The 23924-nt window shown below is 48.2% G+C and overlaps 1 protein-coding gene across 4 annotated transcripts in view; it reads right to left on the bottom strand.

Moving 5' to 3' along the window:
* Positions 1-17482, bottom strand: part of ATOSB (atos homolog B) — a 31234-nt gene extending 13752 nt beyond the window's left edge. The window contains exons 1-3 of one of the 4 annotated variants that reach the window (XM_072132783.1): positions 17456-17482; positions 5245-5434; positions 2154-3468 (exon numbers count right to left, since the gene is read on the bottom strand). In XM_072132783.1, coding sequence (XP_071988884.1) covers positions 2154-3468; positions 5245-5318 — 1389 coding nt within the window. In that variant the 5' untranslated portion in view covers positions 5319-5434; positions 17456-17482. The other 3 variants (XM_072132782.1, XM_072132781.1, XM_072132785.1) reach the window with 3 other exon arrangements.
* Positions 17483-23924: the final 6442 nt, after the last annotated feature.

Genomic DNA, 23924 nt, shown 5'->3' with positions numbered 1-23924 from the left:
GTACAGGAATATAACTACTATAATACTGCCTCCTATGTACAGTAATATAACTACTATAATACTGCCCCCTATGTACAAGAATATAACTACTATTATACTGCCCCTATGTACAGGAATATAACTACTATAATACTGCCCCCTATGTACAGGAATATAACTACTATAATACTGCCCCCTATGTACAGGAATATAACTACTATAATACTGCCCCCTATGTACAAGAATATAACTACTATAATACTGCCCCCTATGTACAGGAATATAACTACTATAATACTGCCCCCTATGTACAAGAATATAACTACTATAATACTGCCCCCTATGTACAGGAATATAACTACTATAATACTGCCCCCTATGTACAAGAATATAACTACTATAATACTGCCCCCTATGTACAGGGATATAACTACTATAATACTGCCCCCTATGTACAGGAATATAACTACTATAATACTGCCCCCTATGTACAAGAATATAACTACTATATAATATAACGTGATGATACATCTATGTAGTGACTTGTGGCAGGAGGCAGCGGTGAAGGGGTTAAGCACATGTATACACACAGGCCGGGGATTAGGAGACATTGTCCTCGTATACATTGTACACCCGTGTCCCAGAATGTTCCACTCACAGAGCAGGGGTGTAATGATAATGGCGCCTTCCTATACATGGTCGGATTCCTACACGGCTTCATCACTGGATTTCATTACTCCAGAGACCGGGGTGACAGATCCCATATGAATGGGTTGTCACCCAGCTTTTCCAGAGCACGGATAGTAACACAGGACAGCTATACATCTCGGCTGCCGCTCAGGGTCTGCGCTTCCTGTGTCGGGTCCTTACACAAGAATTCTCAGATGTAATGTATCACCGAGACTTCCTCCCTTTCATCATCATCACTGACGCCTTTATACATGGGGCAACTCATCCAGCTTCTGCTCTAAGGGGGATGTGGGGGTCACTCAGCCTTAAAGGGAAACTCCACCTGCTCTTCTAGTAGAATAATTCATGTCTTTAGGGCAAGTGATCAATATCGGCTCATGGGGGATGGGTCTCCTGCAGAGGAACTGAAGGGGATGGAATATGACAATTTGGGTAACTTGTTTCTGGATTACCCGGGATTATAAAGCTACAGGCAGGACTTGCCCCCCACCTTATATGTGACCCGGCCAGGGGGCAGGTATCAACCCTCGAAGGGCACAATGTGGGCAGACCCTGGGGAGCGGACAGGAAAGAAGCAAAATTCTGAATGCAGGTTTGGATGCGACTATTAAGCAAAAATTAAACAAAGATGAACAGCAAAACAAAAGTGAACCTTTTACTACTTAAAGGGATTGTTCAGAATGATATAACATATACAAAGTATATACACATGCAGCCAGTAATTTAACTCTGCTGCTTTAAAAGGGTAAAAACGGGAGGACCCGATGGTCGGGTTCGGCCGCCTGACCCGGACATGTTTCCAGATTAGTGACCACAGCCAATCCGGCAAATTCAAGCCCCTAGCAAAGGCTATAATTGGCCCAAACCCGAACCTGACCATTGGGTCCACTCATCTCTATTCAGAGGTTACAACTCATGACTGCCTCCTTCCACATAGAGCTCCACACCCAACCACATCACAACTCAGCTCCATTCACCTCTATAAAGCGGAGCTGCAATACCGCCGCACACCAGGGTCAAGCGTGGCGCTGTTTGTGGAAGTAAACTGTCATGGTTTTCAACCAAGGTCTGAGCCGCGAATACCAAACACCTCCTGTGGACAATGGCGGCGCTACGTTTCTGTTCCTGTTCAAAATCCTTTCCAAAAGGGGTTTTCAAGGGAATATAAACACAATCCCAATAAAACTGTCCAGTGTGTGGGAGGCTCCTCTGTCATCCATTGGTGATGCCGATTGGTTGGATCGGCATCAACAACCACTTCCTGTGTGTGTCGAGAGGCCACAGGAAGTGGGAAGCATCCAGAGTCTGGGGCCAAGCAGTGGTGCATAGGAAGTAAGATTTTGTTATTTTAAGGGTCTCATCATAAGACATTTGGAGATCTTTTTGTTATTCCCCTGGAAACCCCCTTTAACAACCAGTTACAGTTGCAGGACCCTGATAGATGGACTCCATGTAGATAACAATGTAGCATTCGTTGATCTTACCTTCTGCGTGTTCCGGGCCGTCGGCAATAGATGGTTCCAGAAAGGTGCGGCCTTGGAGTCTGTGCTTCTGCAGGAGCCATGGAGTGTCTGGCAGCTCTCGCCTCCTCTCCATCTTTTGCCATGTCCTTCATCTTCGGAACAGGAGTCTTCCATCTCAGCGGAGGGGAGGAGCTTCCTCTTGACTGCTGAGCTAACGCTTCCCGGAGAGCAGAGACGGGCAAGCCCAGGAGGAGTCCTCTCTAATGATCCAGGGTCTCCTCCGTCTGAAGTCTGTGGCTTTTGATCTTGCATACAAGGTAGAGAGGTCTCGTAGGATGTCTCTTCAGGTGACAGACCCCCGGCGGAGTTGCCATTGGCACTGACGTGACCACCCCCCAGGCCACCTTCCTCCATGTTTTCAGTCAACGTCTCTGGATGTGCAATGTTGTGCAAAATATTATCAAGTATGTGCTGGTTGCTGGTGGACTCCTCCGAAGTCCTAGGGTCAATGGAGACATTGGATCCATTGGTTTCAGAGGCAGTGGACAATCCTTCAGAGTCCCCCAGCTGGGTCTCTTTTGGGCTCCTTTTGTGCAAAGTGGTGCAGGGTGGAGGAGAGGGGGAGTCGTTCTTTCTGGGAGTAATTTTAGGAAGAGGATGTGTAGATGGTCGCTTGCCTTGGGGTTCCTTGGAAGGGAACGCCTCGGCTCTGTGTTCCACCACCCTCAATCCACTATGGGAGAAATGTTGAGCGGAACTGCACATTGGGATCTCTTCTGTAAGCAACCCATCCTCAAAAGTGTCTAGATCTTCATCATCCTCAGCTAATGAACAGCTCAGATAGTCTCCATCAGACTGGTAATTCGCAGGTGGACCCTCGTTCTTAGAGTGACCCCAGAAAGCCCTCCTTGGGCTCCTCGATGGCTCAGGAAGCGGCTCCGGTGGTCCCCTCTTCAAGGCTTGTCGGCAGATGGCTTTAGGCCCGGGGCTTTCAGATGTTATGGAAACGTGATAGACTTTTTGGAGTTTGTGCTCGTTCTCGGGGTATCCCACCAGCACCCTACAATCCTGACCAGCATTAGGAACCCCAGACTGGCCTGGAGAGGATAAGTCCACAGATATAGACCGGCTATTCTCTCCTCTGTCCTCCTCCTCCTTGGGTGTTGGGTCCATCTGGATATGCCTCATGGGTCCAGCACAAAGGAGCCTCCGAAGAGCGAGATAGGATGTGGAAATTGGCAACCTCCGGTGCAGCCCCACGTGTACAGACGAGGCCAACAAAGACCTTTTCTCCTGTGGCTTATACAAACCCCGGTGACTCCAGACAGTTCTGCATCTGAGAGAAGAGGAGACACAAGAGTCATACGCCCAAAAACATTCTGGGATTTCATAACATAAAGACAGAGGTGATCTCTGCCCACGTGGTGTCCCTCATGTTCTGGGCTTCTCGGAAGTAAATGTTACAATGTAATATGTATCATCTACTTTTTACTATTCTGGAATGTTCTGGAATTGTCTTGGAACCAATAATTCAACATTTTTTGGCAGAAATCTATAGGGCCTGGTCTATAGGGCTGGGGCTGAAGGTTCATACACCCTTAGGCCTCGTCAGTCACTGGAGTCTCTGTGTCAGCAGCTCAGTCAGAGTCTGCAGAGAAGGAGAGAGACTCAGATCCTTATAGGAAACAAGCGGACAGATCCTTCAGAGGACTAAGGGAACTGGAAACCCCCCGCCTGTAGTCCGAGTTCTCATATTCAAATTTACATAGTTTTTTTTTTACCACAATACAACCAATGCGGAGAGGAGATTTGCCTCATTACATTGCATGAAATTAAATAACCAAAATCCTTCATGATAAACCAGGGACACCTAGTCAGAATCTTTTTATTTTCTATATTCTTGTATTTGTTATTCAGGGCCTTCCTGTTAAAATCAACTTTTATAATTATGCTAATAAGGGGTTGTTACCAGAGCTCCTCCATGCTGTATTTTCACAGGCTGTTACAACACGTCACCTACTCCCTCAGCACTTCTTTCCTCCCTCAGCCTGACATAAATCACACACAGTTTAACAGCCAGTGAAGCTATAGCACTGAGGGGCTCTGAAGAGAAGTGTAACTCTGTGGGTCGTTACCAGAGCACCTTCCTGCTACAGCTTCACATGCTGTTACAGTGCTATGAAAGAACACTTTCTCCTACCGTTTTTTACAGCAGGCCGAGTGTGGAGGAGATGCTGAGGAAGCAGGAGGAAGGTAAGACAGTGTAATATACTGTGAAGCTACAGCAAGGAGGGGTTCTGGTAACACCCCCAGAGCCCTTCTGACTCATTGGCATAATTATAAAAGTTGATATTAGAAGGGAGGAGGCCATGGATAACAAGTATAAGCAGATACCACAGTCCCGTGGCCTCGATCTATGAGTAATGTCCCGGGTTTATAAGGATGGATTCTGATGGGAGATTTGTAAGTAGGTAAATCTCCCCTCCACAGCCGTTGTCGTATTGTGTTTGAAAACGCAATGTGAACGCCACGTGTGAACGCAGCCTAAAGGGCCACATACTGTACCTCAGCCGTGTAGGAGGGGGGCTGCTAGGACAAGTTTAGGATTGATACCCCAACACATAGTGACCTGTACGGGTTAGTAAATAGTGTCTCCATCTGTGGAGGATTGTAACTGCCGTAACCGCCTCTCATGTGCCTCCTGGTCCTACATCTAGGGCACCTGCAGTACCAACTCCAGGAGACTAGTACCAGCACCCGCTGGGTGTGTCCTGCACATCTACCCCCCCATTACCTGGAAGCCCATCCACATAAAGACGTGCGATTTGCCCCCTAGACACTGTGCCAAGTGACCAAACGCCATCACTTGAGGCTTTGCTGCCCGTTAGTAAAGATAAGTGGACCCAATGGTCAGGTTCGGGTTCAGCTGCATGACCCGGGCGGATTGGTGGCTGAACAGCTGAACCAGACCATCGGGTCCGCTCATCTCTCCCCGTTATCACATCCTCTCCTCCCAGCATAACATCTGATGACAGCCGGGCATACGTCACCCTACAGGCGTCAGATCCTACATAAGTTACTATGTCCCCCAATACAGGCACTGCTCTCTTACCCCTGTGTGTATGTGCGCTGCCCCTGGCAGGATGACCCCTCCTCTATGGCAGCCGAAACTCCAACCTGGCACATCTAGCTGGCGAGTGCGTCCATACTGGCACATACAGCTGCGAGAGGGGCGCAGAGTGCGAGCGATACCCCACAGCATCCCGGAGAGGAACCCCACCTGGAACCGAGGAGAACCAGACCTGCTGGGGGGAAAATAGGAAATAAATAATGCATAGAAACACAAGAGATACAATGTATCATTCTCAGTGCATCAATGTAACATTACAATCTGATGGTCTTAACCTTGAAGGGGAATCGTCTGGGAGCAAAGACATGACAAAAAAACGGAGCGATGTGTCAGGCGAGGAGGTGGGGGGGACAGTCAGGCGCAGAGGTGGGGGGCACGGTCAGGCGAGGAGGTGGGGGGCACGGTCAGGCGAGGAGGTGGGGGGCACGGTCAGGCGAGGAGGTGGGGGGCACGGTCAGGCGAGGAGGTGGGGGGCACGGTCAGGCAAGGAGGTGGGGGGCACGGTCAGGCAAGGAGGTGGGGGGCACGGTCAGGCGCAGAGGTGGGGGGCACGGTCAGGCGCAGAGGTGGGGGGCACGGTCAGGCAAGGAGGTGGGGGGCACGGTCAGGCAAGGAGGTGGGGGGCACGGTCAGGCAAGGAGGTGGGGGGCACGGTCAGGCAAGGAGGTGGGGGGCACGGTCAGGCAAGGAGGTGGGGGGCACGGTCAGGCGAGGAGGTGGGGGGCACGGTCAGGCAAGGAGGTGGGGGGCACGGTCAGGCGCAGAGGTGGGGGGCACGGTCAGGCGCAGAGGTGGGGGGCACGGTCAGGCGCAGAGGTGGGGGGCACGGTCAGGCAAGGACAAGGCCTGGGGTCAGCACTTTGCTCCTCTGTGTAAGGGAAAGGATTACTACTCCACAGGAGGAGCTGCCCAGGCACTAGCAGAGATAAGTTACCCTCGAGTACCCCATCTCTGGGGGGTCACACTAAGCCCCCGGCCTCATATTACCCAGACCCTGTATAGTAACACACATGTAGAGGAGGGGGGATTACCAGGGACTCCTCCAGGCCTTCAGGTATGAGATTAGGAATGAAGAATATTCTGTAAGTATGAAGCCGGGAGCCCGATTATCTGCAGGCTGCACAGGAGGCGACGCTCTGCAGCACGCCTGATAGAGAATTCCTAGCTCGTGAGATAAGCGCCAGACAAGAGGCAGAAATAGCTTCATATATAAAAAGAGACGGCGACACGCCCAGGGACTCTGCGGGTGTTACTCATTACATAGGAAGTGTCACCAGGGAGCCTCTCTACACAATGACACACACAGCCGCTACACAGAGGCAACCTATAGGCTCATCCGAGAGCAGCCCTCCAGGAAATGCAAGCTCCACAGCCAAGAAAACACAAACACACACTTACAAGGAATAGAAGAGGCTCATTTTATCAGTAAAGATCTGCAGAGGTTTTATATATATTTTTTTGGCAAGATGAGGATTGATGCCCCCCAGTCCCTGCAAACACCAGCAGCACAGACACACAACACATAATGTCTCCTACGTATTCTATGACCAGCAGAATAGTGAGTGCAGCTCTGGGGTATAATACAGGATGTAACTCAGGATCAGTACAGGATAAGTAATGTCATGTATGTACACAGTGACTGCACCAGCAGCAGAATAGTGAGTGCAGCTCTGGGGTATAATACAGGATGTAACTCAGGATCAGTACAGGATAAGTAATGTCATGTATGTACACAGTGACTACACCAGCAGCAGAATAGTGAGTGCAGCTCTGGAGTATAATACAGGATGTAACTCAGGATCAGTACAGGATAAGTAATGTCATGTATGTACACAGTGACTGCACCAGCAGCAGAATAGTGAGTGCAGCTCTGGAGAATAATACAGGATGTAACTCAGGATCAGTACAGGATAAGTAATGTCATGTATGTACACAGTGACTGCACCAGCAGCAGAATAGTGAGTGCAGCTCTGGGGTATAATACAGGATGTAACTCAGGATCAGTACAGGATAAGTAATGTCATGTATGTACACAGTGACTGCACCAGCATCAGAATAGTGAGTGCAGCTCTGGAGTATAACACAGGATGTAACTCAGGATCAGTACAGGATAAGTAATATCATGTATGTACACAGTGACTGCACCAGCAGCAGAATAGTGAGTGCAGCTCTGGGGTATAATACAGGATGTAACTCAGGATCAGTACAGGATAAGTAATGTCATGTATGTACACAGTGACTGCACCAGCAGCAGAATAGTGAGTGCAGTTCTGGAGTATAATACAGGATGTAACTCAGGATCAGTACAGGATAAGTAATGTCATGTATGTACACAGTGACTGCACCAGCAGCAGAATAGTGAGTGCAGTTCTGGAGTATAATACAGGATGTAACTCAGGATCAGTACAGGATAAGTAATGTCATGTATGTACACAGTGACTGCACCAGCATCAGAATAGTGAGTGCAGCTCTGGAGTATAACACAGGATGTAACTCAGGATCAGTACAGGATAAGTAATATCATGTATGTACACAGTGACTGCACCAGCAGCAGAATAGTGAGTGCAGCTCTGGGGTATAATACAGGATGTAACTCAGGATCAGTACAGGATAAGTAATGTCATGTATGTACACAGTGACTGCACCAGCAGCAGAATAGTGAGTGCAGTTCTGGAGTATAATACAGGATGTAACTCAGGATCAGTACAGGATAAGTAATGTCATGTATGTACACAGTGACTGCACCAGCAGCAGAATAGTGAGTGCAGCTCTGGAGTATAATACAGGATGTAACTCAGGATCAGTACAGGATAAGTAATGTCATGTATGTACAGTGACTGCACCAGCAGCAGAATAGTGAGTGCAGCTCTGGGGTATAATACAGGATGTAACTCAGGATCAGTATAGGATAAGTAATGTCATGTATGTACACAGTGACTGCACCAGCAGCAGAATAGTGAGTGCAGCTCTGGGGTATAATACAAGATGTAACTCAGGATCAGTACAGGATAAGTAATGTCATGTATGTACACAGTGACTGCACCAGCAGCAGAATAGTGAGTGCAGCTCTGGGGTATAATACAGGATGTAACTCAGGATCAGTATAGGATAAGTAATGTCATGTATGTACAGTGACTGCACCAGCAGCAGAATAGTGAGTGCAGCTCTGGGGCATAATACAGGATGTAACTCAGGATCAGTACAGGATAAGTAATGTCATGTATGTACACAGTGACTGCACCAGCAGCAGAATAGTGAGTGCAGCTCTGGGGTATAATACAGGATGTAACTCAGGATCAGTACAGGATAAGTAATGTCATGTATGTACACAGTGACTGCACCACCAGCAGAATAGTGAGTGCAGCTCTGGGGTATAATACAGGAAGTAACTCAGGATCAGTACAGGATAATGTGAAATGGTTTTATAAAGTACAAAAATGATTCAGGATGCTGACAAAGGTATTTTTAAAATGAGCATAGGCTGTACGAATCTGTGACCAGTTAAAAATCACATTCCTGGTGACAGGTTCCCTTTAACACCCTGATACTTTCTTTGTTGCCTAGCCAATGTTGAAATTATAAAAAAGTTGAAGAACCTTAAAATGCAAAATGGAAGGAAAAAAAAATTAAGACTTTTGATAACCCCCATGTTGGGACCTGGCAATGACATCATCACTCCCTATAAATCCCTACTTCTTAGCGCTCCTTGCCTTACACGTTATAAGCATCGATCACTTGGGAAGACTACAAAGAAACATCGGCAGCCACAAAAACTGGAGAACCCAAACATTTCAAATGACAACAGTGAACAACAGTGAGGATTAAGTCAAGTGATGCCCAAAATATGCAAAATGCAAGTATAATGGCCATAAACTGGGACCTTCTACCTGCCTAGTACAAGAGACCCTTAGTATGAAATGATCTAATCTCTGTATAATCCCAGCGAGTCCGGTCACATAATCTCCTCCTGATATATACATGGAAATGCTGAGCAACACGTGACCCCGAAAGTCCTATATATAGGAGGTCGGGAATTCTGCCATCAAGGAGCAGATGACACTCCAGGAGACAAACCATCTAGAGACGATGTTTCTTTATTTGGGACCGTGGACCTTTGGTTTTGCTTTTTTGGCTTAAGAATCAATAATAATCGGTGGGTTCAAATATAAGAAAAGTTCTCAGCAAGTCCCCAATGTACAGAACCGGGAACCATCCAACAATATTAGAGAGAACAAGAAGAAGAGATAGTAACAGAAAGGAGGAGACACTAAGTTTTGATGAATGGTCCATCGTGGAGACAGGATGAATAAGACGGAATCCATGATATCGACAATATTCAAAATCAAGACGGAAAGATCTTTACTGAACAAGCCAACGTCTGGATGGAAATCTCAAAGCCCTACTGAAAAGGTCCAAAGCTGAGACAATGAAAAAATACCAGAAGAAGAACGGATGAGTAGTTTAATTCGAAGTTCGAAGACCAGAAACCCTAGGGAATAGTCCAACGTCACGATGGAGACTGAGGTGGGTCATTTACTAAGGGCCCGAATTGCGCTTTCCCATCGTGTTTCCTGAATATTACCGCTTTTCCTTGAATTGCTCCTGTTTTTTTGGCACAGGCATGCACGTGACGGAAATGGGGGGGGGGGGGGGGCCTGGCCGTCGGAAGACCCGAAAGATTCGGAAAAACGCTGTATTTTAAAAAAAAATTTTGTTGCTTGACACGCACTTACCTGCACCCAGGACAGGAAGGTGAACTCCGGCGAACTTCAGTGCAGCAGTGACACCTGGTGGACATCGGACGCACTACCTTAGTGAATCGCCGGAAGACACGAATCAGCATCGGAGAACGTGCCGCTGGATCGCGAATGGACCGGGTAAGTAAATGTGCCCCTGAAAGGCCTAGCGAAAGGTCTAATATATAAATGGTAATGAGCCAACAACAATGGGGGTCTGGACGTCTGGATAGTCCAACGTCGAGATGGAATATGGTAGACCTGCTGTATAGCTCAGTAATGATGGGACACCAAAGGTTCTAGCAAATAGTGCAACACAGAGAGGGAAGATCTACTAGAGATGTCCTAGAAGTCCCACAAGACTGAAGACGTCCAGAATAGACCAACATAAAGACTGAACACAGAGATGAATAATCAGCTGCCCTACGGAATGCTCCATCATGGAACTATAAAGACTGGGAGACCTCCTGAAGAACAGCAACAAGAAGCCCAACTCAAGGTTCAATGTAGATGTAATTCTGGAGGAGGTCCAACATGGAGACCAATAGTGCTGCTACTACTAATTAGTTCATTACAGACTGACTAGTCCCAAAAGAAGAAAATATTAGTAACTAGTCCATGTACAAGGTGCATAATAATGTAACGATGATGGTTAAAGGAGTCTACCAGCAGTTTTGACCATAGAAAACTGTAGTCACTGTTAGGTATTGCCCCTGAGATAAGGGTAACTACAATAACCTTTGTGTGATGGTAGCAGGAGGACTGTGAAAAATACATTTCTATGCCAGGGTTGTAGCTGGACTTGGAGCACTGGGGGAGTGTCCTCACACAGCTGAATTCTCAGATCTCTCCATTCAGACTGCATTGACACGTGGATGGTTGACATATTTAGAGGAAAGATCTGGTCCACCATGAAAAGAGAGCCCTGCAGTAGAGTCCCGCAGTAGAGCCCCGCAGTAGAGCCCCGCAGTAGAGCCCCGCAGTAGAGCCCCGCAGTAGAGCCCCGCAGTAGAGCCCCGCAGTAGAGCCCCGCAGTAGAGCCCCGCAGTAGAGCCCCGCAGTAGAGTCCTGCAGTAGAGTCCTGCAGTAGAGTCCTGCGTAAGGAGGGAACCTTGAATGGAGTAATAGAGCAGAAGCCAAAAAGTTCTGCAGGAGAACCCACCCTAGGACTATGGGCATGAACCCCTAAGTGACCAACGTACTGATGAATGATGTGATATTAGAGGCCTCGGTAGAAGGGTCCGAATATAAACCAGCGGTAAAAGAATCTCCAACCATGCGCCATTTATAATACCAACAGCATCGTATAGGACAGCAGGGACCTCCTCAGGCCTGGATGGGACTGTAGCCGCCTATAGCTACACCACGACCTAAAGCTCTGCAAGACCAGCAAGTAGAGAGTGGAAGGTCTACATGAGAGGTTCATGTAGGAAGGGAAGACAAAGCTTTGTAGGTCCCATGTGGAGGTGCGGCTCGGGGTGCTGTGTCCATATTTAGGCCCATATTTCACCCCAATATGAAGCCTCTGCAGGTAACGAGACAGATCTGCAGGAAAGACATCTGATGAGACAGATACCTAGACAGCGCGTAAACCGAGTGCAGGAGTCGGCACAATTCAGGAACATCTAATCCCTTGATCAGGAGCGCACGAGTCTTCTCAATAAAGCCCCACATGTATTCATATCCGAGGCGTAATCCTGCAGACGCTGGCCCGGTGCCTGGGCATGCCTCCGCTCAGGAGACGGGCAGGGACGCCAGGCTGTGCCAGTGCCCACAGACAAAGGATCCCAGCTTCCCCTTTTACTAAAATGGGATGAAAAACCTCTTCTTTGTGTCAATCTTCTGCTTAAGATAAGAATGTCTCTAGATAGATCATCAATAATCTGCTGAATAGTAATCATTTATTAGACAATGTTACACAATAGAGTAAAGCCCCCAAAATAAAGCTGATCATAAAGTGCCCCGATGATGGGACAAACAGCAATTAGCTTCGACCTGAGGAACAAGCTGAAAGAAGGGCACCATCTCCCCACAGCACTCCCGCAGGTGAAAGGGAGTATTGCACTGTTCGAATGGGAATGAATGGGCTGTGTAGTGCAAATACCCCACAGGGTTTTTCTGACGCAATATAATGTTTTGGTGAGTCCGGTGTGCAGTAGACTGGAACAACTCCGGGTCCACCAGGAGAAGGCACAACTTAGGGCCACTCCCAAAAAATAGAAATTTGGATTCACCAGATTAGTAAAAAGATACCCGAAGTCCCGCAATATTTGGGACCTACTGACTCGAGCGGTGGTGAGGTATGTGTGGTGGAGTATATAAATTTGGGACATCCATGGGGCAGCACAGCTTTCATTCCTCCAGGTAGCCTCACTAGGGCGAGAGCTCTTAGAAGAGCTCCAGAAGAGCTGGATTATTCCGGAACTTGTCAAAGCCAAGGATGTAGTAGACGGAGCGCTCTCAAATAGGAGGTGCTCAGGGGAAGTGAAGAGGGAGGAGTGCGGGTTAATAAGGAGCACCATGGTGCAGAGCTTTTCCAGGGAAGATGGAACAATTGGGCAGCCCAATAATAAAATTTATAAATCAGGGAGCCCCACCCCTTCCTGCTTCCATGAGCGAAACAACAAATGGGTGGCCGCGGAGGGGCTGGGCCGCGGCCTCCACAGTAGGGGCAAATTAGTCTATGGGGAGAATATTTGATTTGGACCAGTTAATCCTAAACCGTGAATGAAGGCCGAATTCCGTAATCAACCCCCCAAAACGGCGATGTCCCCAATCTCGGTGCAGGAGTAGAGTATTGTGGGCATTTATCATTCTTCAAGAGAACTTCAATCCGTCAACTAATTCCCTAATACACATAACTTGGGGAACCTCAACGGGGGGTCACACTGTGACGAGACCTGAACGTCAACAAAAATAGAAGAGCGGCGCCAGATTCCGCAGTCATAGACGACAGGAGATTGGGTGATTTGTAGCCCCCGGAAGCCACGAGACGTCTTTGCCGGTGGTTTATGTCTCCCATGAACAAAGGGATTATGCACGTGAAGTTCATGATCCAGACAACCCCAAATCTGAAGGGGGAGAGTTGGGGATACCCCGTACACAGGCAGAGGCTGATCAATGGGCTATGACAGCTGAATGATCCCACATCGATGAGCTGCTCCTCCATTGTCAAACATTTGAGATGTCAAGTCTCTCTCCTCCTAGGGCAGTGATGGCAAACCTTTTAGAGGCCGAGTGCCCAAACTACAACAAAGACCCGCTTATTTATCGCAAAGTGCCAACACAGAAATTCTATTTGTGATTTATACTCCCTTCTCTGTCACAGTTTTCATTGATACCAGCACCTGAGGACACCAATAAAGCAGAAAATAGTCCCAAGTGGAGCTGTCACTTTAAAAATACCTCTGCACAGCAAGTCCTGGGATGTCTGGGACTGCAGGAAGATACCGGGAGTCATCACTGGTGAAGGCCTGAGTGCCCACAGAAAGGGCTCTGAGTGCCACCTCTGGCACCAGTGCCATAGGTTCGCCATCACTGTCCTAGGGTGTAACAGGTGTCTGGTTTTAACTTGGGGGGGGGGGGGGGGGTTGAAATCCCCCCTCCACCCATTCTGATCCCTGTACAAGCAGGGAGGAGGCCGAGTGGATCCATCAAATTAAATGGATGTTATCCTGATCCCTCAGCACCCGCAGGCAGGCAATAAGAGGTGCGGGCTGTTTAAATTAACCCTTTCCAGCGAGTGAAGCTCATGGTGCACATTATACTGTCACACGTCAGGAATAATTACACGCCGCTGCCTGAACACAGTCAGAGAGGATTCATCTGCTCTAGACGAGTCAGGGGCGGCCATATAAAGCGTGAGCGTGCACTCAGCTCGTCAGCCTCTCCTGTAGGGCAGCTTCCCCTCCCGTCCATGGGTTGCATCTAGTTCTGCAGCTTTGTTTCATCAAAGTCAATAGGGACGACGTGCAATACCAGACACGACCTGTGCACAGGGGTGGTGTCGTCTCTTTTTCACCAGGTTTTGTCATTCTAATTAGGCATTTGCAGGCTCGTTGCATTATATTTACAAAGGGAAATCCAAAAAGGAGCGGGGATTCGGCTGCAGGATCTCATGTAGAGTCTATTCTGTGATAAAGAGGCGGGTGATACTCATCCCATTAGAGAAGGTGCCCTAATAATCCTGGCACAGTTATTTTAAACTCTAAACCTCACTACTCACAAAAAATGAGGGTCTCTTTTGGCAAGTGGGAGGACCTGGGCAGAAGTGTGAGCCCAGAAGAGGAGTTGACCACCTCCGCATTGTAGAGAAATGCATGGTTCCTAGCATACCTATTTTTGTCCATTATCCTGTTTCTGAGAAATTCCCATTTCAATCCATATGCTAATGAGGCAGAAGGTGCACCCAGGGTGAGCACCCGTAGAACTGATATAGCAGCAGGGACATCACTGTCGAAGTCAGATAACCAGGACATTTGTTTTTTGAGAAGCTTGGAGTGATTTAGGTGGGAATAGCAGCACACCGGAAAGACTTTTATGTACCGACTGCCTCATTAGCATACGGATTAAACTGGGAATATCTTGGAAACGGACAGAAATAACAAAAGGGATGTAGTAAATCACAGAGCATTCCCCACAACATGCTGCCAGCAGATTATATTACTCTTGGTGGAGGTGGGTGCACACGAGCAGCGATGCCGAATATTGCAGGTTCGAAAACTGTGTTCCCTGAATTCTGAGTTTGGTAACATCATCGTCGCAGCCAACCCAATGATACACAACCCGGACCAGTACCAGCACTCTCCGGCCCTGTATAGAGGGGCCTCAGTCTGCGAGTGCTCCCCTCATGCAGATTAAACGTCAGCCTGCATGAGGACTCGGTCCCAGCTTCTCGGTGACGATCTGTTTGTGGACATTCCAGGTTTGGCCCGATGTGTCCGCGTTCCCTGGACCCTGCAGCCAATCACTCCCATAGAGGCTCCCAGCTCATGGGTTTTCCAGGATTTTTGGAAAATTCCTTTAATGTCCAGAGATTGCTAACCACCTGTAGGGTCAGGGGTCAGGCCTTGATGTGATCCGGCACAGCGAGGGTCAGACGCGTTTCAGGCTGGATCTGCCCCTAGTATTGGAGGTTTCATCTTCAATGATTTCTAACCACAACCGGTACCTTAAAATGTCTATATTTTTTTGCTAGTTTGTAAAATTTTTAAATATAGTAACACAGCCCCCCCTCCTGCCTGCCCCCGCCATGGAAGAAAACGGATACTGAAATCATCCGGGGGAAGTAAAAATAAAAAGAGTTTTAGCCGATTTGTGGAGAATTGCAGTACCACATATGGCCAGTAGGCAAAGGGGGGGTGCTTGTGAATCTACAGCACAGAGGGGCTCTGGTAACACCCCCCAGAGACCTTCTGACCAAGAGAAATTCCTTCCTCCCACTGTGCGAGATTACAGAAGGCAGAGGGAGAGGAGATCATGCTGTAGCTTCACAGGCTGTTACACTGAGGGGCTCTGGTAACACCCCCCAGAGTCCTTCTGAGCAGGAAAACTTCCTCCCACTGTGTGAGATTACAGCAGGCAGTAGAAGGGGGAGATAGTGTAACAGCCTGTGAAGCTACAGCACGGATTGGCTCTGGTAATACCCCCATCCATTCAGGATCATTAGCATAATTTTCAAAGTTGATTTTAGAAGGAAGGAGGCCTTGGATAGCAGATATAAGGAGATTGCCCCCGTCCGGGCGCCTGGATCTACGAGTAATGTCTCGGGTTTATCACATTCTGACACTTTCCGCCCTGTAGACATCACATATAGGAAACGGCCACAGCTTGACTCCTCCCCCTTGCCGCACATTGACCTCGGCACAGGTCACAGAGCATGCCCACAACACTCTCATAGGGCACCTCTGGGCACTGTGGCTGCGGTAAAGCAGATCTCTAAATGCTGTGAACACTTCTAAGACAAGATGGCCGCCCCCATAGCCATGAACAGAAAAAGAGAGAAATCAAATAAGAAGAAAAACATGGAAACAATCTATAAGGCAGCAGAAGGGTTAAACGCTGGAGCGCGGTGCGAGACGCTGAAGTCCCCACCTGTCACCAGACGGTGCTATATTAACCCCTCCACTGCCGCTGCTAGATAACGTATGACCGGCGAGGAGCGTGACATTCAGGTGAACGTCCCCCATCACACTGCAAGTCACCGATCAGGATCCATGACCAGGGACCGATCAATGACGGCAAAGGTGACCGCATCGTTAAAGGGGTTGGGCGCTTTTATGTAAATCATCGGATAATGGAAAGTTCTGCTGAAGGATTTCCATAACCTTCTACATGGGGGAGGAGGGAGATGAGGCTGCAGTATGGTCCTCCGAAATTCATCCTGTCCTGGGTCACATCAGGAAGGACCCGCCCCTTTAAGGTGTCCAATCACATGGATTTATTTACACAGATTTTCCTCCAGGATCTGCATCCATTCATTTCAGCGGGAAGTTGACCGTTATTTGGGCTCGTTAGATAAACAAAAACGGGGACCTTTATCCCACCTTAAAGGGGTTGTTCGAAGAGTGAAACATCTGGCTGCCTTTTTTTCCAAAATCAGCGCCACCGCTCCCCATAGTCAGGGGTGCAGTTCTGTCTGGAAGGAGCAGCCATGTTTTCAACCTCTGGACAATCCCTTTAAGGGTCTCCACAGATCTGGATGGGGACGCAGCCTTTAAGGGAAACCTAAAAAAAAACAGTAAAAAAAAAACATTCACTACAAAAATACTTACCTGCCCGATCCAGCGCAGCCAACTGTTCTGATCTTGTTGGGTGATGCCCCATTTACCTCTGCCCCCCCCCCCCCCCAAAAAAAAAATACATCAGGTCTATAGGGCGCAACTTTTTGAACCCAATAATAACTTATAAACCAGACGTGAGGCACTGGCGCTATGTCACCTGACTATACATCTCTATAGGTGTCCAGAGATCCCCCCCCCCAGCACCAGGTATACAGTATATGGGTATATATATGTCCCGCCCCCATATACTGTATATAAGACTAATAATCACTAATGCCCCAGCCGGGGCACTACCTGTAGGGGTATATAGGATACATATAGGTGACTCTCTATACATCACCCTCTAGAGCTGTCACTGTCCCAGGCAGATCCCCCTGCATTCCATACACAGGATATTAGATTGCAAGCCTTTAGGTCAAGGCCCAGGGAGGAGATGTCCCAGCACAGAGCAGCACAGCAGTGACTCATCCATCACCCCCTCCCAAACCCCAGGAGGAGGGGGAGCTGCCCCCAGACCACAAGCAAAACAACCAGGACTTACCCCAAACTTTTCCCGGGAGGAGTGAGGAGGGGGCGGGGGCAGTGCCGGGGGGCGCGGGCTGTCAGGGGCAGCTGGGGCAGGGCCCGGGGGCTGGCGGGGCAGATAGTGCCCGGTACTGCCCTGTGCACACTCACCGCTCCTCTGCCAGCTGATTGTGCTTCTCCTGCCCACCCCGCACACGCCCCGCCCCCAGGCCGGGCCCGCCCTCTGATTGGTGCTCAGCGCTACACTGCCATTGGTGGGCAGGGCTGTCACTGCAAAACTGCCCCCTCCCGCCCCACTGCCCCTCTCACCCTGCAGCATTAACCCCTGCGCCTCTCACTGCACGATTACCCCCCCCCCCCCCTGTAATTCATGTCACATTAACCCCTGCACTGCCGGCCCTGACTGCATCATCATTAACCCCTGCACTGCCGGCCCTGAGTGCAGCATTAACCCCTAAGTTTCCAGCCCTGACTGCATCATCATTAACCCCTGCACTGCCAGCCCCCTCTGCATCACCATTAACCCCTGCACTGCCAGCCCTAAATGCAGCATTAACCCCTGCACTGACATCCCTGACTGCATCATCATTAACCCATGCACTGCCAGCTCTGACTGCATCATCATTAACCCCTGCACTGCCAGCTCTGACTGCATCATCATTAACCCATGCACTGCCAGCCCTGACTGCATCCTCATTAACCCCTGCACTGCCAGCCCTGACTGCATCATCATTAACCCCTGCACTGCCAGCTCTGACGGCATCATCATTAACCCCTGCACTGCCAGCTCTGACTGCATCATCATTAACCCATGCACTGCCAGCCCTGACTGCATCATCATTAACCCCTAAGCTTCCAGCCCTGACTGCATCATCATTAACCTCTGCACTGCCAGTCCTGACTGCATCATCATTAACCCCTGCACTGCCAGCCCTGACTGCATCATCATTAACCCCTGCACTGCTAGCCCTGACTGCATCATCATTAACCCCTAAGCTTCCAGCCCTGACTGCATCATCATTAACCCCATGCACTGCCAGCCCTGACTGCATCATCATTAACCCCTGCACTGCCAGCTCTGACTGCATCATCATTAACCCATGCACTGCCAGCTCTGACTGCATCATCATTAACCCCTGCACTGCCAGCTCTGACTGCATCATCATTAACCCATGCACTGCCAGCCCTGACTGCATCATCATTAACCCCTGCACTGCCAGATCTGACTGCATCATCATTAACCCGTGCACTGCCAGCTCTGACTGCATCATCATTAACCCCTGCACTGCCAGCTCTGACTGCATCATCATTAACCCATGCACTGCCAGCCCTGACTGCATCATCATTAACCCGTGCACTGCCAGCTCTGACTGCATCATCATTAACCCATGCACTGCCAGCCCTGACTGCATCATCATTAACCCCTGCACTGCCAGCTCTGACTGCATCATCATTAACCCCTGCACTGCCAGCTCTGACTGCATCATCATTAACCCCTGCACTGCCAGCCCTGACTGCATCATCATTAACCCCTGCACTACCAGACCTGACTGTATCATCATTAACCTCTGCACTGCCAGTCCTGACTATCATCATTAACCCGTGCACTGCCAGTCCTGACTGTATCATCAGTAACCCCTGCACTGACTGCATCATCATTAACCCCTGCACTGTCAGATCTGACTGCATAATCTTTAACCCCTGCAGTGCCAGCACTGATTGTAATATTAACTTCTATGATTCCTGCCCCTGCTTCAGCATTAACCCCTACAATGTCAGCTATGGGGGGGGGGGCAGTTCTGAATGTCTCATTAACTCCTGGGTTAATAATAATTTCTTTATTTATATAACGCACACAGATTACGCAGCGCTGCACAGAACTTGCCAAATTGGTTGCCTACGATATTTACCCCATCCTGCCTCGTAAACCCTTGTGCTTCCGGGGTCACTCTGTCGCTTTTGGTTGCAGCTGCGTTTTGACAAGTCCCATCCCACTTGCAATTTGGATTCATGACCAAAACCTCTTCTGTGTAATGTGCCCTCACGGTGACCTGGGTTGTAACTTAAAGTCTTTGGGGTTTTAAAAAGTTTGGCTGCAAGTTGAAAAACATGGCTGCTCTCACAGCACCGCACTTGGCCCTGGTTTGTACTGGTATTGCAGCTCAGTTGTATAGAAATGGAGCTTAGTTGCAATACCAGGCACTACCCATGGTCAGGTGTGGCGCTGTTACGTACAGGATAGGTAGGTTTATTCTTAAGTTGAATTTGTATGTAAGTCAAAACTGTATATTTTATAATTGTAGATCCAGACAAAAAAAGGTTTGGCCCCTGTGACAATTGGAGTTTAAACATTTTTTTGCTGTGATGGGACCAAGGATTATCCATAAAACTTCATTACAGACACCTTACAGCTGATCATTGCAGCCTGGGACTATAGTAAAGCATCCAGAAAGCTTCACCAGAGGTCAGAGGGGTCTGTCTGTAACTATGGGTTGTCTGTAAGTTGGGTGTCCTTAAGTAGGGGACCGCCTGTATACCAAGAAGATGATTGTCTTAGCATTTTGGGTGCATTAAAATGGTTCTCATATCCCCGTGATCCCTGGTTTGCTTGATTTGTCCTCTCGCCCGCACAGTTTTATAAGATAACACCCTCTTCTTCCATGGTGGGAGACATTAGAAGCGGCCACCACATGGCTCCCGGTGACTTTACTACCTGCTGAGAAAGTCACAGGTTTCTGTCAGACACTGAGAATCTATTAGTGAAGTGACAAGCAGTACTATGGCAGCGAGGCCTAGCGCGCGGTGTGGAGCCTGACACTTCCTGAGAACACATCTGTGGTGCCACAAGGACAAAACCTGCCATTAGCTCAGCGATATAATCCTTCTAGTCAGGGATATTTCCTCAATGAGAGGACATCTTATCATCTGATATGGGGGCCTTTTGTTCACTGTCCATTTTGTGACACAGAATCCATTTTGTAATCTCAGAATACAGTGAATTACAGTGATGACAAAATATCCTGCACATACACAAAATACATTCTGCGTTGCCAAAAATGTCACATTTTAGTGAAAACATAGTTTATTTGGTGCTTACATAATAAATTATGTGAACAAAGGCCAAATGTTGTATTTACTAAATCTATCTTTGCGCGCAGAATCAACTTTTGTGGACACAAAGGGGCACATTTACTTACCCGGCCCATTCGCGATCCAGCGGCGCGTTCTCTGCACAGGATTCGGGTCCGGCTGGGATTTAAGATGGTAGTTCCTCCGCCGTCCACCAGGTGGCGCTGCAGCGCCGAAAATAATCTTAACGCCCCGGAATGCACCATCCCATAGAAGGTGAAGGTGAGCGCTCCCCAAGCGACACATTTTCGGTTTTTAAATGCGGCGGTTTTTCCGAATACGTCGGGTTTTCGTTCGGCCACGCCCCCCCGATTTCTGTCGCGCGCATGCCGGCCCCGATGCGCCACAATCCGATCGCGTGCGCCAAAAACCCGGGGCAATTCATGTACAAGCGGCGCAAATCGGAAATATTCGGGTAACACGTCGGGAAAACGCGAATCGGGCCCTTAGTAAATGACCCCCTAAGTGTGTGCTGTAACACAGAATTTTATTTTATTGTCATATTTGGGGGTGGGGGTGGGGGGGTTATTGTGGCTTGTATTGGTGTACAATTAGTGATAGTAGTGGTCACAATTCATGGCGAGGTGGGTGGCAGGGGTGTAACTGGGGTCGGCTCCAGGTTTCAGTGGGCCCCCCATTACAGTGAACTCATGGGGCAGCATGTAAAATTCAGAAACTAAAATATTCCCAATTTTATTATTCCCAAACAGCCCTGTCATGATTATTTTGTATACAGCCCGGTAATAATTTAATTATATACAGCCCCCATTAATTCATTATATACAGCCCCCATTAATTCATTATATACAGCCCCCCTCACAGGGCCGGCGCTATGGGTAGGCAAAGTGGGCAATTGCCCAGGGCCCCCTAAAAGGGGAGAATCTCTTCTTTCAAATGAATCACTCCCAAGGGCACTTTAACAGTTAATATCTCAGTTTTCCTGACACTTAGAAACAAAAATTTAGATTCATATAAAAGAGGAGACTCTCTTCTTTTATAGGAAAAAAGAAGTGAGGCTATATGTTTCACAGAGCCAGAGATACAGCCCCCTGAAGTGCACCCCCCTACAGATTCTTACCCATCAGGCTACAGGGAGAATTTGCTGCACACAGGAGCTGCTGCACCTCACAGATAATGGAAATTTATTTCTCTCTCATATCTATCTACTTTATAGTTCTGCATCTAGTTCTGCATCTCTATCATCTTTCATGTTTATCTTCTATCATAATAATTATAATTAATAATTCTATTTATATAGTGCACACAGATTACACAGCTCTGCACAGAGCTACCTTATCAGTCCCTGTACTCAATGGGGCTCACAATCTTTTCAACCTACCAGTTATTTTTTGTAGTGTGGGAGGAAACCGGAGGACCCAGAGGAAACCCATGCAAACACAGAGAGAAAATTTTTTTGCAGATGTTGAAAAGCGCTGCAAGGCTGTAGTGCTAACCACTGAGCCATCGTGCTGCCCATCAACCTCCCTATCATCTATCTATCTCCTATAAAATTCTCCTATATTACAGATTGTTTTACCAGACTAAAGGGAGCCTGTTACTGACTGTGATTGGTCATAAAATAGTTTTATTTTGGGGCCCCTCTTTTAGTTTTGCCAAGGGCCCCACTTTGTCTAGAACCGGCCCTGCCCCCTCACCAGACACTGCCAGGCTTCTGAGGACTGAGATTCGGCAAAGTGGGCCCCCCAGCAGCTCTGGTCCCTGGCACATGCCTGGGTATGCCTGGTGCAGGCGCCAGTCCTGGGTGTAGCTATCATTGTAGCAGCCATCATGGACAATGTGGGGGAAGGGGTGCTCAGGTAATCTTCTCCATCGGGACCCTTGACCCTGGCGTAGATGGTACTTTATACGATTAATGTTTTTTATATAATTAGGTATATAATTTATTAGTGTATAGGAGGGAGGGGGGTTTGCCTGAAACACATGCTTTTCATATGCGTTTTGGTCTAACCCCCTCCCACTTGCGTTTGGGATGCGTTTAAAAACACAACGAAAATGGCACGTGGGAAACCGGCCTCCGGGTCCAGCCACACATTCAGTTTTTCAGATGAAGTTTTTGAAACCAAAAGCAGGTGTGGATCATAATGGGAGGGAACATATCATTAAGAAGAGCTGCTCCTCCTCTATTCTCACTCCACTCCGGGTTTTGGCATCAAAAACTGCATCTGAAAAACTGAACGTGTGGACGGGCCCTTAGGGTGCTTTCACATCGATCATAATGGGTGAGAAGACATCATTGTTCCTTGTCTTTTTTAACTCCGCTCCTGGTTTGGACATCAAGAACTGAAAAACTGAATGGGACACATTTACTTACCCATCCTGTTGTGTCCACCGATCCGGAATGTCCAAGGAGGATTCGGAGCTGCTGCGATTCACTTACACAGTGCGCCCGATTTCTTGAATGTGTTGCTTCCACGCTCAGGACCGCCAGAGTTCACCTTCCCGGTGTATGTGAGTGCTGATCTTGCGTCACAATCTGAATTTTAAATTCTATGGTTTGTCAGAAACAGTCGGGTCGACGGCCCCTTCCCCCCGATTTGTGTCGCATGAAAGCCGGAGCCGATGCAGCAAAATCCGATCGTGTGCGCCAAAAAACCCTGTGCATTTCAGGGCAAATCGGAAATATTTGGGAAACCCGACAGAAATGCGTCTGACGGACCCTTAGAAAATGTGCCCCAATGTGTGATCGCACCCTGAGGTCACAAGCTGAGAGGTGGGAGGGCGACCCACCATCTATAAATTATGGGGCTATGCTAAGGGTGGTGTCACACGTGTCGTTTTGAACCCGTTTTCAGTCCGTTTTTAAGCATGCGTTTTCAGTCTGTTGAAAAACGCATGCATTTTTTTAAAACGCATCCGTTTATGACCAATTCTTGTCCGGTTTTCCAAATCATCTTAATAAAGATAATTGGGAAAAACGGACAAAAACGCATGCGTTTTTTAACAGACTGAAAGCGCATGCTTTAAAACGGACTAAAATGGGCTCAAAACGCTACGTGTGACACCACCCAAAGGGTGAAGACACACATGGCGTTTTTGGGCCGTTTTTGGGCCGTTTTTACTAAGTGCGTTTTCAGATCGTTAAAAACGCATGCGTTAAAAAACGCATCCGTTTTTTAAAAACGCATGCGTTTTTGGTCCGTTTTTCCGAAATTGCGCAATGAAAAACGGACAAAAACGCATGCGTTTTCAAAAAACGCACGCGTTTTTAAAAAACGGATGCGTTTTTTAACGCATGCGTTTTTAACGATCTGAAAACGCACTTAGTAAAAACGGCCCAAAAACGCCATGTGTGTCTTCACCCAAAGGGTGACACCACACGTCACGTTTTTGGCCCGTGTTAAAGCTCGCGTTTTTGAATGTTTACCATGCGTTTGGTTGCTTTGAACCTGATTATCATCATTTCTAGAAGTGTCGGCAGCTGTGAGACAGATTAAAAGCAGCCAAACACATGGTAAACATTCAAAAACGC

This window comes from Engystomops pustulosus, chromosome 1 (genome assembly GCF_040894005.1).
Source record: "Engystomops pustulosus chromosome 1, aEngPut4.maternal, whole genome shotgun sequence".
Classification (NCBI taxonomy): domain Eukaryota; kingdom Metazoa; phylum Chordata; class Amphibia; order Anura; family Leptodactylidae; genus Engystomops; species Engystomops pustulosus.
Note: the sequence above shows the minus strand (reverse complement) of the source record. Positions and strands in the feature narration are given on the sequence as shown.